This window comes from Salmo salar, chromosome ssa08 (assembly GCF_905237065.1).
Source record: "Salmo salar chromosome ssa08, Ssal_v3.1, whole genome shotgun sequence".
NCBI classification, from domain to species: Eukaryota; Metazoa; Chordata; class Actinopteri; order Salmoniformes; family Salmonidae; genus Salmo; species Salmo salar.
Window position 1 is genome coordinate 9,005,163 of NC_059449.1, and position 15,649 is coordinate 9,020,811.

At 43.8% G+C, this 15,649-nt stretch overlaps 4 protein-coding genes across 6 annotated transcripts in view; 1 reads left to right on the forward strand and 3 right to left on the reverse strand.

Annotated features, from left to right (window-relative positions):
* The window catches only part of LOC106610073 (zinc finger protein 214), an 844,054-nt gene that overhangs the window by 657,366 nt on the left and 171,039 nt on the right, over positions 1–15,649 (forward strand). The gene's annotated exons all lie outside the window — the stretch shown is intronic.
* The window catches only part of LOC106610081 (zinc finger and SCAN domain-containing protein 2), a 482,712-nt gene that overhangs the window by 151,961 nt on the left and 315,102 nt on the right, over positions 1–15,649 (reverse strand). The window lies entirely within an intron of this gene.
* The window catches only part of LOC106610133 (zinc finger protein 629), a 254,819-nt gene continuing 243,488 nt past the window's right edge, over positions 4,319–15,649 (reverse strand). The window contains exons 1-3 of one of the 2 annotated variants that reach the window (XM_014209307.2): positions 7,729–7,779; positions 7,390–7,511; positions 4,319–5,809 (exon numbers count right to left, since the gene is read on the reverse strand). In XM_014209307.2, coding sequence (XP_014064782.2) covers positions 4,802–5,809; positions 7,390–7,511; positions 7,729–7,741 — 1,143 coding nt within the window. In that variant the 5' untranslated portion in view covers positions 7,742–7,779 and the 3' untranslated portion in view covers positions 4,319–4,801. Of the gene's footprint in view, positions 5,810–7,389; positions 7,512–7,728; positions 7,780–15,649 lie in introns of those variants that run through there. The other variant, XM_045723200.1, reaches the window with a different exon arrangement.
* Positions 11,358–14,620, reverse strand: LOC106610105 (uncharacterized). The gene is made up of 3 exons (XM_014209275.2): positions 14,136–14,620; positions 13,515–13,645; positions 11,358–13,339 (listed from the first exon to the last, which is right to left on the reverse strand). Exons 1-3 carry the CDS (start codon positions 14,392–14,394, stop codon positions 12,206–12,208), a joined length of 1,524 nt encoding a protein of 507 aa, XP_014064750.1. The 5' UTR covers positions 14,395–14,620; the 3' UTR covers positions 11,358–12,205.

Sequence of the window (15,649 nt, forward strand, 5' to 3'; positions counted from 1 at the left end):
TTTGCCCACTGATAAAGAAAGGATCAGTCTATAATTTTAATGTTAGGTTTATTTGAACAGTGAGAGACAGAATAACAACAAAAATATTGAGAAAAACGCATGTCAAAAATGTTATAAATTGATTTGCATTTTAATGAGGGAAATAAGTATTTGACCCCCTCTCAGTCAGAAAGATTTCTGGCTCCCAGGTGTCTTTTATACAGGTAACGAGCTGAGATTAGGAGCACACTCTTCTAACCGCAGCAGTAAAAAAGACACCTGTCCACAGAAGCAATCAATCAATCAGATTCCAAACTCTCCACCATGGCCAAGACCAAAGAGCTCTCCAAGGATGTCAGGGACAAGATTGTAGACCTACACAAGGCTGGAATGGGCTACAAGACCATCGTCAAGCAGCTTGGTGAGAAGGTGACAACAGTTGGTGCGATTATTTGCAAATAGAAGAAACACAAAATAACTGTCAATATCCCTCGGCCTGGGGCTCCATGCAAGATCTCACCTTGTGGGGTTGCAATGATCATGAGAACGGTGAGGAATCAGCCCAGAACTACACGGGAGGATCTTGTCAATGATCTCAAGGCAGCTGGGACCATAGTCACCAAGAAAACAATTGGTAACACACTACGCCGTGAAGGACTGAAATCCTGCAGCACCCACAAGGTCCCCCTGCTCAAGAATACATATACATGCCCGTCTGAAGTTTGCCAATGAACATCTGAATGATTCGGAGGACAACTGGGTGAAAGTGTTGTGGTCAGATGAGACCAAAATGTAGCTCTTTGGCATCAACTCAACTCGCCATGTTTGGAGGAGGAGGAATGCTGCCTATGACCCCAAGAACACCATCTCCACCATCAAACATGGAGGTGGAAACATTATGCTTTGGGGGTGTTTTCTGCTAAGGGGACAGGACAACTTCACCGCATCATTTGACAGGGCCATGTACTGTCAAATCTTGGGTGAGAACCTCCTTCCCTCAGCCAGGGCATTGAAAATGGGTCGTGGATGGGTATTCCAGCATGACAATGACCCAAAACACACGGCCAAGGCAACAAAGGAGTGGCTCAAGAAGAAGCACATTCAGGTTCTGGAGTGGCCTAGCCAGTCTCCAGACCTTAATCCCATAGACAATCTGTGGAGGGAGCTGAAGGTTCGAGTTGCCAAACGTCAGCCTCAAAACCTTAATGACTTGGAGAAGATCTGCAAAGAGGAGTGGGACAAAATCCCTCCTGAGATGTGTGCAAACCTGGTGGCCAACTACAACAAACGTCTGACCTCTGTGATTGCCACCAAGTACTAAGTCATGTTTTGCAGAGGGGTCAAATACTTATTTCCCTCATTAAAATGCAAATCATTTTATAACATTTTTGACATGCATTTTTCTGGATTTTTTTGTTGATATTCTGTCTCTCACTGTTCTAATAAACCTACCATTAAAATTATAAACTGATAATTTCTTTGTAAGTGGGCAAACGTACAAAATCAGCAGGGGATCAAACACTTTTTTCCCCCACTGTACCCATAATTAGGTTGCTACAACTTAGCCTATGAATGAAAGTTTACAAAGTATCACACAGGTCGACAGAAAAATTTGAGGTGACAGACAGTGACACATTCAATACTGCCTTGCACACTCTTGCCTGCATCTTGCTGATCTAATGTGTAATCATTCGTCCAACAGTTGCAAACGAGAGTTTCCATTGGACAAATTCAGGTAAGTTTATCCCTGTTTCGTTCCGTTTGCTTCCGTTTAAGAAACGTTTTTCAACAGAATTGGTGAAGTAAATACACCCCTTATCATGCGTAAACACAGTTCACTTTCATAGTGGCCCTGTTGTAATTCCTTCTCACATCTATGTGCTCTCCTCCACTCACCTTTTCCCTTCATTTGTGTACTTTAATACACAACACATAAGCTGTATTTGAACAGGCGAAAAAAAACTTTCCAAGCCAAACCATATCAAAACCGCTACACACCATATTAGCTAAAGTAACATCATAGTCAGCATAGCTAATAGAACTAACGTGTTAGTAAACTCGCTAATCATGCAGCAATACATTTGTAAAACCAAAAGCTTACCTTTATTTGGAAGTACCAGTGGTGTGTTGGACATAGCCAGCTAGCTAACATAGCATCCCTCTATTTGAGCAGGGCTTGAGTGAGCTAAACTAGCTAGCTGCATTTGCTAACTACAGTTGAAGTCGGAAGTTTAAATACACTTAGGTTGGAGTCATTAAAACTTGTATTTCAACCACTCCACAAATTTCTTGTTAACAAACTAATTGTTTACAGGCAGATTATTTCACTTATAATTCACTGTATCACAATTCCAATGGGTCAGAAGTTTACATACACTAAGTTGACTGTGCTTTTAAACAGCTTGGAAAATTACAGAAAATGATGTCATGGCTTTAGAAGCTTCTGATCAGTCAATTGGAGGTGTACCTGTGGACGTATTTCAAGGCCTACCTTCAAACTCAGTGCCTCTTTGCTTGACATCATGGGAAAATCAAAAGAAATCAGCCAAGACCTCCACAAGTCTGGTTCATCCTTGGGAGCAATTTCCAAACGCCTGAAGGTACCACGTTCATCTGTACAAACAATAGTACGCAAGTATAAACACCATGGGACCACGCAGCCGTCATACCGCTCAGGAAGGAGACGCGTCCTGGCTCCTAGAGATGAACGTACTTTGGTGCGAAAAGTACAAATCAATCACAGAACAACAGCAAGGACCTTGTGAAGATGCTGGAGGTAACAGGTACAAAAGTATCTATATCCACAGTAAAACAAGTCCTATATCGACATAACCTGAAAGGCCGCTCAGCAAGGAAGAAGCCACTGCTCCAAAAGCGCTATAAAAAAGCCACACTACGGTTTGCAACTGCACATGGGGACAAAGATCGTACTTTTTGGAGAAATGTCCTCTGGTCTGATGAAACAAAAATAGAACTGTTTGGCCATAATGACCATCGTTATGATTGGAGGAAAAAGGTTAGAGGCTTGCAACCTTAAGAACACCATCCCAACCGTGACGCACGGGGGTGGCAGCATCATGTTGTGGGGGTGCTTTGCTGCAGGAGAAACTGGTGCACTTCACAAAATAGATGGCATCGTGAGATAGGAAAATTATATGGATATACTGAAGCATCATCTCAAGACATCAGTCAGGAAGTTAAAGCCTGGTCGCAAATGGGTCTTCCAAATGGACAAGGACCCCAAGCATTCTTCCAAAGCTGTGGCAAAATGGCTTAAGGACAACAAAGTCAAGGTATTGGAGTAGCCATCACAAAGCCCTGACCTCAATCCTATAGAAAATGTGTGGGCAGAACCTGACTCAGGTACACCAGCTCTGTCAGGAAGAATGGGCCAAAATTCACCCAACTTATTTTGGGAAGCTTGTGGAAGACTACCCGAAACGTTTGACCCAAGTTAAACAATTTAAAGGCAATGCTACCAAATACTAAATTGAGTGTATGTAAACTTCTCACCCACTGGGAATGTGATGAAAGAAATAAAAGCTGAAATAAATCATTCTCTCTACTGTTATTCTGACATTTCACATTCTTCAAATAAAGTGGTGATCCTAACTGACTTAAGACAGGGAATTTTCACTAGGATTAAATGTCAGGGATTGTGAAAAACTGAGTTCAAATGTATTTGGCTAAGGTGTATGTAAACTTCCGACTTCCACTGTAAGTAAGTGAAACTGAAAGAAATTACTCTCTTCCTTTTCTTTCATTTTTGAAGAAACGAATTTGTTTAAAACGGTTAAACTATTGTCTTTCTCGCTCTTTGAGTAAACTACTCACCACATTTTATGCACTGCCGTGCTAGCTAACTGTAGCTTATGCTTTATTCATTTTCTGATCCTTTGATTGGGTGGAAACATGTCAGTTCATGCTGCAAGAGCTCTAATAGGTTGGAGGACGTCCTCCGTAAGTTGTCATAATTACTGTGTAAGTCTATGGAAGGAGGTGAGAACCATGAGCCTCCTTGGTTTTGTATTGAAGTCAAGTACCCAGAGGAGGGCGGAAACTAGCTGTCCTCCGGCTACACCATAGTGCTACCCTACAGAGTGCTGTTGAGGCTACTGTAGACCTTTATTGCAAAACAATGTATTTTAATCAATGATTTGGTGGATATATTTGAATATATTTAGTATAGTCTTATCTAAAAAGGTTAACTTTTTAAAATGTTTCACTATTTTTATTACTATGAAATTCACTGAGGATGTTTCTCCCCTTCCTCCTCTGAGGAGCCTCCACTGGTGTGATGAGATCAGATGTGATATACTAGTCAATGAAAGTCTTAAAATGAAAAGTCACATTTCGTGTTTATTAAACATAAACAAGTGTTAAATACACCTGTCTCAGCTACAAATCTGTATGATAAACAACATTAATTTTATCATTAAAAGTGTCTTGGGACAGAAATTAAGTAGTTGAATGGCATTTGTGAACATCATATAGCCTACACAGTACAAACACAATATAAACAGACTTTTTAAGCTTATATATCACACAATGTCTGGATACAATATTCGCGCCAGGAATATTCAACATGGTTACTCTCGTTATTCCAAATGCATCTGCTGACAAAAATGACAATTCATGTTTGAGTGCTATGGCTACTTTCTATGTTATAGAGTGGAATGGTTTTCTATTGGTGTATCCTGAGGTAGCTCCTTTCTGAGAACCTCTTCCTGCAGTGCGTACAGGCGAAAGGCCTCTCTCCCGTGTGGACCGTCAGGTGCATCTTCAGCTGTTGCTGGCTGGAGAATCTCTTCTCACAATGGGGTCAGCTGGAGGATTTCTCCCCTGTGTGGACCCTCTGGTGCCTCTTCAGGTTGCCAGCATGGGCGAATTGCATGTGACACTGGGTACAGCTGAAGGGTTCCTCCCCATTGTGGACACCCCTATGCCTGATAAGGTTACTCAGGAAGGAGAAGCTCTTGTAACACAGCTTACACTTGAAGGGCCTCTCCTTGGTGTGAACAGTCTGGTGTTGCTTCACATAGTTCGCCTCAGAGAAGCGCTTCCCACATGTGGGGCAGGCATATGGCTTGTCGGCGTCTGTCCTAATGCATCGCTTCCCACGTTGTGACCCCGAGGAGGTAGAAGCAGGAGCCACCACACTCAGGGGGTTAGTATTTGAGCTCCCTCCCTGACCTTTAGCCATTGTTTGGGTGTTGTTGGGATTGTGTGCTGTGTTATAGGCTAGGTACCTCTTGTGGTGAACGCCCATCCTGACCCTGTCTGTATTTGTTGGGTAAACCTGAGGAAGGGTAGACCCAGACGTCCTATGAACCCAGTCATTCGGCATTAGACAAGACCCTGAAGGAGAAGACAGACTTCCTGTTAGACTACTACCAGGGGGGTCTCCCACCACACTCTGTGAAGTCTTAAGCCCAGGGTGACCTGCTCTGTTCATCATGGATACTGTGGTGTTTGTATCATAGGAACAGGAGGGTCTATCTCTATCAGTGCCAGGCCTTGCTTCATCACTGCACTGAGACTGTGAAGAGAAGGGTCTGTGCTGCAGACTGGATCCCTGACTGGAGCCTCTGTCTGTCTGATGACCACCAGGACTGAGGTTGTTCAGTCCACCTGTCCACTGGTTGTGTTCTGTGTGGTGGTGGAGTCTCTGTCCCTCACGGTTTGGTCCTGGTTCCAACTCGGGAAGGAAGAGTGATGGCTCCTGATCCAGGGTTCTGATCCGGGGCCAGGGTTTGTGCCCAGCCACCTCAGAGGTCCAGTCTCTCCCGCCAGCAACACCTGAAATCAGCAGGTCCTCGTGGACTGCAGACTGTAAACACAAATTGTACAGAAGAGCATATAAAAATTTATATAAGAAACTGCTGTACACACAGAAACATGACATTATAAAATGTTAACCAGTGTCAACCATCTCTAACACTGTGATTCAAGTACCTAACAATATGGAGCCATTGGAGTTTATTATAAAACGATTCCATATGTGTTGATTCAAGAATTAAGTATAATGTTTTGGTTCGACTGAGATAAGGAAAACTCAGTCCCTGCAATGATACAAAAATAACCAAGTCAGTCAGCACAGAGTCAATTTTGTATTTCATTTCACAAAATGGTCATACACTAAGATAACTTGAAGTACAGTACTTTTATTGCACAAAACGATATGTGACATATATAATAACTTTTCTCACTATGGTAACACTTGACCTTTTCTGTAAATCTGGTACCCTTGCATTAAAAAAAAGAATTTTAGAATACATTGGAAAAGGTTCAACATTACATAACACACAGCTTCACTACTTCATGTGACGTAAACATGAATTAAGGCACCATCATTATCTCACTATCAAACACCAGTATCAACCTAAAGGGAGAAAATGTGTCACTCTTCATCAGTGAAGCATTTTTACAAACACCAACCATCACCATATAATCTACTCTGCCTCATCATACTCAGTCTTTCTTCAGTTGACATCATCCGGTTCCCTACTTCATTAAAAACCAACGGAATTAACTACAAACAAACTAGCTAGTACTACATTATATGTCCCTCTACTCTATACATGGGCCGCGTGCATTTTCTGCTGGTGTATCCTGAGGTAGCTCCTCTCTGAGAAACTCTTCCCGCAGTGCGTACAGGCGAACGGCCTTTCTCCCGTGTGGACCTTCAGGTGCATCTTCAGCTGGTGCTGGTGGGAGAACCTCTTCTTACACTGGGGGCAGCTGAAAGGTTTCTCCCCTGTGTGGACCCTCTGGTGCCTCTTCAGGTGGTGCTGATGGGAGAACCTCTTTTCACACAGGTGGCAGCCGAACGGTTTCTCCCCCGTGTGCATCCTCTGGTGGATCTCCACCTGTTTGGGGAAACTGAACGTTTTCCCACAGAATGAACACGGGAAGCGCTTCTCTTTGCCACCAGATCTACTGATAGCATTACTACTACTGTCATTTGTCAATGGGTTTGTGTAGCCATTTAGTGTTGAGGCACTGGCATTGTCTGAGGTCTGGTTTAACATTAGGAGAGTGTGAGGAGGACGAAGGCCAGGGAGTGTGTGTTGTCTCAGGGTCCATGTTCCAGTTGATAGATCCTTTAGAAGGCAGGCTGAAGGCAGCACCTGTTAGGGGGTTAACCTGAGGTTCCATCAGTCTCTCTGAATCACAACTATAGGAGCAGGACGGAGCATCGCTAGCCGAGTCTGTGACTCTTCTCTCCCGCCGCATACAGACACCTCCCTGTCCCTGCACACCAAATCTACACCTCGCCCTGGTCACAGCCAGTCTGTTGTCATGGAGTCTAAGATCGGTTGTTGTTTTGTGTTCCACTGTCTGTTTCTGGTTGTGGTTAACAGTGTTGTTCCCCAGCCCAGAGTTGAGGACGCTGTCCCATCCACTGACCTCCACTATGTTGCCTCTGGTCCTGGCCTGCTTAGTGATATTGTCCCCTGGGCGCTTGACTGCACCGGTCTGGGAATCCAAGATGGCTTCCCAGTCTCCTCTGTAATCCTCCAGCCAACCACCTGCAGGAAGAGGTTACAAAATAGACTTTAGAAACATGGCAGAGAACTCTACATATGGAGTTTTTTTACCTGGTCAAGTTCCTTCATTTAATGTGTGGTTTTGTATGTAAACATAATTTGCATTTATGAATGAAGAAAGAAAACAAATAGCCAGGTGCATCACTATTCCCATTGAAGATCTATTACTGTATGTAGGCTATATGTATTTCTCCCTTACCTTGCTCCCCCATCTTTAGTCCACTCAGCAGATCAATGCTCTCTGGTTCGTCTTCTATTGTCTCCTCTTTGACCAGCAGCAGATCAGGCTTCCCATCCTCCATGTCTACTGACTGTAAGAGATACAGAGTGAGAGAATGTTGTATCAAGAAATCTGATATGAGCACCCTGCTATGGAGCATCTTCTGATTGGGCAATGAGGGACTGCTATGAGTACTATACAAACATGTTAGTTGATTTGATTACTTGACAGTTGTGATGGAAAATTGTATATTTGTGCTTTAACCAATTTCTGTGTTCATGCAAGTGACTGATTGAACCAATCCTCACTATCAGTATCTGCAATTTGGCAGTATGCCCAGAACTTTGTTTGAGAACGAAAGGGCAAGGTGACCGGAAACATGACCGAATACAAACAGTGTAGTTATTCCCTCCGCAAGGCAATCAAACAAGCTAAGTGTCAGTATAGAGACAAAGTAGAGTCACAATTCAACGGCTCAGACACGAGAGGTATGTGGCAGGGTCTACAGTCAATCACGGACTACAAAAGGAAAACCAGCTCCGTCGCGGATCACGATGTCTTGCTCCCAGACAAACTAAATAACTTATTTGCTCGCTTTGAGGACAATACAGTGCCACTGACACGGCCCACTACCAAAACCTGCGGGCTCTCCTTCACCGCAGCCAACGTGAGTAAAACATTTAAACGTGTTAACCCTCGCAAGGCTGCCGGCCCAGACGGCATCCCTAGCCGCGTCCTCAGAGCATGCGCAGACCAGCTGGCTGGTGTGTTTACGGACATATTAAATCAACCCTTATCCCAGTCTGCTGTTCCCACATGCTTCAAGAGGGCCACCATTGTTCCTGTTCCCAAGAAAGCGAAGGTAACTGAGCTAAATGACTATCGCCCCGTAGCACTCACTTCCGTCATCATGAAGTGCTTTGAGAGACTAGTCAAGGAACATATCACCTCCACTCTACCCGACACCCTAGACCCAGTCCAATTTGCTTACCGCCCCAATAGGTCCACAGATGACGCAATCACACTGCCCACTGCCCTAACCCATCTGGACAAGAGGAATACCTATGTAAGAATGCTGTTCATCGACTACAGCTCAGCATTTAACACCATAGTACCCTCCAAACTCGTCATTAAGCTCGAGACCCTAGGTCTCGACCCCACCCTGTGCAACTGGGTCCTGGAATTCCTGACAGGCCGCCCCCAGGTGGTGAGGGTAGGTAACAACATCTCCACCCCGCTGATCCTCAACACTGGGGCCCCACAAGGGTGTGTTTTCAGCCATCTCCTGTACTCCCTGTTCACCCATGACTGCGTGGCCATGCACACCTCCAACTCAATCATCAAGTTTGCAGACGACACTACAGTGGTAGGCTTGATTACCAACAACAACGAGACGGCCTACAGGGAGGAAGTGAGGGCCCTCGGAGTGTGGTGTCAGGAAAATAACCTCACACTCAATGTCAACAAAACAAGGAGATGATCGTGGACTTCAGGAAACAGCAGAGGGAGCACCCCCTTATCCACATCGACGGGACAGTAGTGGAGAAGGTGGAAAGTTTTAAGTTCCTCGTCGTACACATCACAGACAAACTGAAATGGTCCACCCACACAGACAGCATGGTGAAGAAGGCGCCGCAGTGCCTCTTCAACCTCAGGAGGCTGAAGAAATTTGGCTTGTCATCACAAACCTTTTCAGATGCACAATCGAGAGCATCCTGTCGGGCTGTATCACCGCCTGGTACGGCAACTGCTCCGCCCACAACCGTAAGGCTCTCCAGAGGGTAGTGAGCTCTGCATAACGCATCAGCGGGGGCAAACTACCTGCCCTCCAGGACACCTACACCACCCGATGTCACATGAAGGCCAAAAAGATCATCAAGGACAACAACTACCCGAGCCACTGCCTGTTCACCCCGCTATCATCCAGAAGGCGAGGTCAGTACCGAGAGACTGAAAAACAGCTTCTATCTCAAGGACATCAGATTGTTAAACAGCCATGACTAACATTGAGTGGCTGCTGCCAACATACTGACTCAACTCTAGCCACTATAATAATGAAAAATTGATGTAATAAATGTATCACTAGCCACTTTAAACAATGCCACTTTATATAATGTTTACATACCCTACGTTACTCATCTCATATGTATATACTCTACTCTATACCATCTACTGCATCTTGCCTATGCCGTTCGGCCATTGCTCATCCATATATTTATATGTACATATTCTTATTCATTCCTTTACACTTGTGTATAAGGTAGTTGTTGTGAAATTGTTAGATTACTTGTTAGATATTACTGCATGGTCGGAACTAGAAGCACAAGCATTTCGCTACACTCGCATTAACATCTGCTAACTATGTGTATGTGACACATAAAATGTGATCTCAGTTTCAATGTCTCAGCTTGTAGAGAAGATGCCTCGTGAGGTATTGGTCTGTCACAAGCATGAACCAAACGTTAATGATTAATTAATTATGAATGATTTAATGAGCTAAATCATGCAAATATAACTTGCCTGTGTAAATATATAAGAGAGTTTACGGGACTGCCCCGGTAGGGCTCACTTCAGACCGATACCATATGCATCTAAGTTTGACTGTGACCTCTTCAGCATGCTGGTAATAAACAACGATTCATTTAAAATTGACTATGAGTACCCTATATGTACAATTTCCACCACAAACTGTTTAATAGTTTGACAGTTCAAAGGCATGGTCCCACACTTAAGACAAAATTATTAAAACCTGGGCCCGTATCCACATAGAGTTTCAGAGTAGGATTGCTGATCTAGGATCCTTCTATATAAATCTTATTCATTATGCTCTAAAAGGCTAAACTGATCCTAGATCAGCACTCTGAGTGGCTTTGTGGATAGGCCACTGACCTAACACCATACAGACAGTGGGCTCACCTCAGTGAGACTGTGTGTGGTCCTGTGTTGCTCAGCTGGTTCCTCTGTGGGTTCAGGAGGTGGTGTAGTCAGGTTGTCCTCCATGACCATGGTCCCCTCAGGGTTCCCCAGACCCTCCTCACACCCCTCCTCCTTCACCAGCAGCACCTCTGGACCCTCCTCCTGGAAGAGACAGGTGATACAGATTACACAGACATACACACAGATAATAAACACACTTTCAACATGGAGTGTTTACCCATCCCCACTATGTTTGAGTCCTATACTGTAGTTACATAATGACTTCATTGTTGTTAAACCCATCATGGTGGACATAAATATGATGTTGTGGGTAAAAACAAGTCAGCTATGATAAGTCAAAAGTCATCAGACAAACCTGACTAAACATTCTGTGTACAGGAGGTGTTTGTTAGCGTGTGGGTATCACAGGAGGTTGGTGGCACCTTAATTAGGGAGAAGGAGCTTGTGTTAATGACTGAAGCAGAATAGGTGGAATGGTATCAAACACATGGTTTCCAGGTGTTTGACGTCATTCCATTTGCCATGCTCTTCTCAGCAGCCTCCTGTGGTGGGTATGTGTAGGTATATTTAGTAAGTGTATAGTGTATATTCGTTATAACATCGTGTTTATGCAGAATAGGGTGAGATCAGATGTGAGGTACACTAAAGAGAGTGAAATGAAAGTCTTAGAATGAAAAGTCCCATTTTGTGTTTATTAAATAAAAACACTTTAAATAGACCATATGAAAACTACACATACACACATCTCAGATACACATCTGTATTTACTCGCCAAATTTCTTTTCTCATTAAAAGTGTCTTTCTTGGGGAATTTTTGTTGGTAGTTGAATGGAAGTAATGCATTTTTAACATCAAATGTACAGTACAAACAATCTGAAACAGATTCATTAGGCTTATATATGCCTTATATATATATCACACAATGTCTGGATGCAATATTCTACCCAGGAATATTCAACACTGAAATCTGTTACTCACATTATTACTTGTTTAGCCTCGTGCTTCAACACTCTTCGTTGTTGCGGAAATTGACCCACTACTGTAGTTTACTTTGTGCATCTAAGTCAAGGATCATCAACTAGATTCAGCCATGGGCCGATTTTCTTTTTTGCAGATGGTCAAGGGGCCGAAACATAATTATAATTTGTAGACTGCAAATTGACCGCAAGAAGCTCAAACAGATATATTTGACGAAAATATAATAATTTCAAATCTTGCTTAAATTTGTATATGATCCCATATATCTTTCTATTCGGCGTGGGAATACTTTGGAAGAGATTTCCAAAATTAAAATCAATTGGACTGGTGTTTTATGTCAATAAAAACCATATACGAATGTATTTAGTTTTAATTGCTCAGAAAACTCACCCGCCAGTTGGGGAACTTTACATAGTGTTGAATATTCAACACTGAAATCTGTTAATCTTGTTATTCCAAATGTATCTGTGGATCTTTTCTCTTGACAACAATGACAATCAATGTTTGTTTTTAATGCAGGAGGTGATCAACAAGTAAGAAGCTATAGAGTGGAATGGTTTTTCTTCTGGTGTATCTTGAGGTAGCTCCTCTCTGAGAACCTCTTCCCGCAGTGTGTACAGGCGAACGGCCTCTCTCCTGTGTGGACCTTCAGATGCGTCTTCAGCAGGTGCTGGCGGGAGAACCTCTTATCACACTGGGGGCAGCTGAAGGGTTTCTCTCCTGTGTGGACCTTCTGGTGCCTCTTCAGGCTGCCAGACTGGGCAAAGCGCATGTGACACTGGGTACAGCTGTATGGTTTCTCTCCTGTGTGGACCCTCTGGTGGATCTCCACCTTCTGGGCGCAGCTGAAGCCTTTGTTACAGAACATGCAGAGGAACCGTTTTGCTTTACTAGTGCCTGATGTTCGTCCCCCTCCCCGAGCCTGGGCTCTAGCCCTGTCGTCTGAGTTCAATACCTGATCGAAAAGGATACACCCGTGTGAATCGGAAGGCCCCATCGACGTGGACACTAAGCTTTCCCTGTAATCTAAGAAATCTCTGCCCTGTGAGTGTCCGTCGCCTAGGTGACTATCTGCATTCCATGTGGGAGGAACGTCGCCCTCCACTTTCACAGTCACTTCATCTCCGACCAGACCCTCCCCTTTCTTATCTAGGCACCCTTCAGAGTACACACTACTACTGTACTGGTTCCAGTCCCCTCTAGACAGATTTGTCTGTGTCTCTAAACCCAAGGGCATGTTGCCAGGGTCCATCTCAGTAATGTAAGAACAACACGGATCATCACCAGCACTTAACACATCACCTGAAGCAGGATTGGAATGAACCTTCCTCTGGCTCGGATTACCGTAGAGTAAATATTCTGAGCTTGGAGCAGGAGGACACCCCAGTCCCCCCAGCCCCAGTCTCTCCGGGTCTGACCTATGGTCAGATCCTGTGTGTAAAATCCTTTGTGTTACAGTTAGAGTCTCTGTGTCGGTCTCTGACTTGAGGACGGTGTTCAGCGTTCCACTGACCTCCGTGATGCTGTGTCGGGTCCTGGGCTGTGCTGGGGCGGGGTCCTCCGTGGCTACAGGGGGCACTCCAGCCCCTCCAGTCTGGATGTCTTTGCTGTGCCGTGGGTCTTCCTCTTCTTCAGACTTATCCAGCTTGACCCCAGGACCTGCAGCCTCTGCAGACTGACACAAGTAGAGAAGAGGTTATTTGATAACAATGTCATAGGGAAGTCTCACAAGCTCATCTATGGCAGATAAATGAGGATGTACATAGCTGAGGGGACCCTTTACGAAATAAAAGAGCCATATTTGATTTACAAAGTAACTCAAATGTTTAACGCAACACTATTACACTAACCTCTATTATGATAACGTGTTGGGTTGAGGTTCCACTCCCCTCATCAACAGTGATTGGTTGGTCATCTCTCCATGTATTGTGTCCTGCTGGCTTCACAAAGCTCCTGTGGCCTCCAGTGAGATGTCCTTCACCTGAGAAAGTGATTGGGGGACAGGTGGTTAGGTTACTGTCAATGTTTACCGCTATGTTGTACACTATTGACAGTTTTGATCTAGAATTGGCAAGGATGAAAGATAACAGTTCGCATAACTTCTGGGTATACTATTTATTGATTGATGTATTATGTTCCAGGAATCACATTTGTTTTCATTGAGTAAATAATAGGAAATGCAGTAAATCAAGAATCTGGTTAGAATATGATAGTGTCTTTGAGCAAGATAGTTAAGTAATGAGGGGAATTATTGGATACTATCCAAGACCAAATTCTGGGTAACACATCTGAACACATGTGCAGAGGGGAACGGGGCTACTGTGCTGAGCTATATATGAACATCACAGGAGGTTGGAGGCTCCTTAATTGGGGAGGACGGGCTCATGGTTATGGCTGGAACATAATTAGTAGAATGATGTGAATCAATGTGTTTGATATCATCCTCCCCTCAGCATCCTCCACTGATGTACCTCTTGCGATTCCTCTGTATCGGTCGAGAATCTTGACACTACTGGGACGACTGGCGAGGACGCGCTCTCGTGCCGTCTTCAGTTCCAGGAGCTGTAGTTTCCTCCGCAATGCCCTATTTTCTTTCTGGCTTTGAGTTATTTCCAAACGAAACACTGCATAGTCGTTGTCTACGAGTTTACAGATATCGGCCACGGCTGCATTCGCTAGCACTTCCATGATTGAGGCTATTTGAGTGTGAAAAACCATACAGTTAGCCATTGTTAGCAGCTAGCTAGCGTTACCTAGATAAAGTATATCGAACAAGTCCTTTCTCCAACGCGAATTAATGACTACATGTGATGAGTATGTAATGCTGTGAAGTTAAAATAGTCATATTTTGAGTTCCATGGTGTTAATAAACGACAATAAAAACGCTAACGTGGACCTTTTTCCTGGTCACTGTTCACTTCCGTTTACACAGAAGAGAACGGATATTAATGCCGGCGTCATAGCTCAAAAGGTGTGGCTAAATGAAAAGGGTATGCGCGCTGTTTTTTGAAATACGGTACTGACTATTACGTTACACGTCAAGTCTCCAATTCAAGTATCTTTCAAGCCCAGAGCAGATTTGTTTATAAAGAACAGCAAGAACATAGTAGAATAGAATACAATATAATACTTTTATTCCATCTACATCACCTCATTAAGGTAAATATTCAACTGTCCTTTATTTTTATTTTGTTTATTTAACCTTTATTTAACTAGGAATGTCAGTTAAGCACAAATTATTATTTACAAAAATGCTCTACCAAAAGGCAAAAGGCCTCCTGCGGGGATGGGGGCTAGGATTCAAAATAAAATATAGGACAAAACACACATCACGATAAGAGACACCACAACACTACATAAAGAGAGACCTAAGACAACAACATAGCATGGCAGCAACACATGACAACACAGCATGGTAACAACACAACATGGCAGCAGCACAAAACATGGTACAAACATTATTGGGCACAACAGCACAAAGGGCAAGAAGGTAGAGACAACAATACATCACACAAAGCAGCCACAACTGCCAGTAAGAGTGTCCATGATTTAGTCATTGAATGAAGAGATGGAGATAAAACTGTCCAGTTTGAGTGTTTTTTGCAGCTCATTCCAGTTGCTAGCTGCAGCGAACTGAAAAGACGAGCGACCCAGGGATCTGTGTGCTTTGGGGACCTTTAACGGAATGTGACTGGTAGAACGGGCGTTGTATGTGGAGGATGAGGGCTGCAGTAAGTATCTCAGATAGGGGGGTGTGAGGCCTAAGAGGCTTTTATAAATAAGCATCAACAAGTGGGTCTTGCGACGATTATACAGAGATGGTCAGTTTACAGAGGAGTATAGAGTGCAGTGATGTGTCATATACGGAACATTGGTGGCAAATCAGATGGCCGAATGGTAAAGAACATATAGCCGCTAGAGAGCACCCTTACCTGCCAACCTATAAATTACGTCTCCGTAATCTAGCATAGGTAGGATGGTCATC

Bases quoted from the DNA above. Each gene is read 5' to 3' on its own strand.
- LOC106610105 (XM_014209275.2), bottom strand. From the start codon at position 14,394: ATGGCTAACTGTATGGTTTTTCACACTCAAATAGCCTCAATCATGGAA. The intron at 13,646-14,135 runs GTACATCAGTGG...TCACTTTCTCAG, and splicing joins ATACAGAGGAATCGCAAGAG to GTGAAGGACATCTCACTGGA. The intron at 13,340-13,514 runs GTTAGTGTAATA...TACTTGTGTCAG, and splicing joins AACACGTTATCATAATAGAG to TCTGCAGAGGCTGCAGGTCC.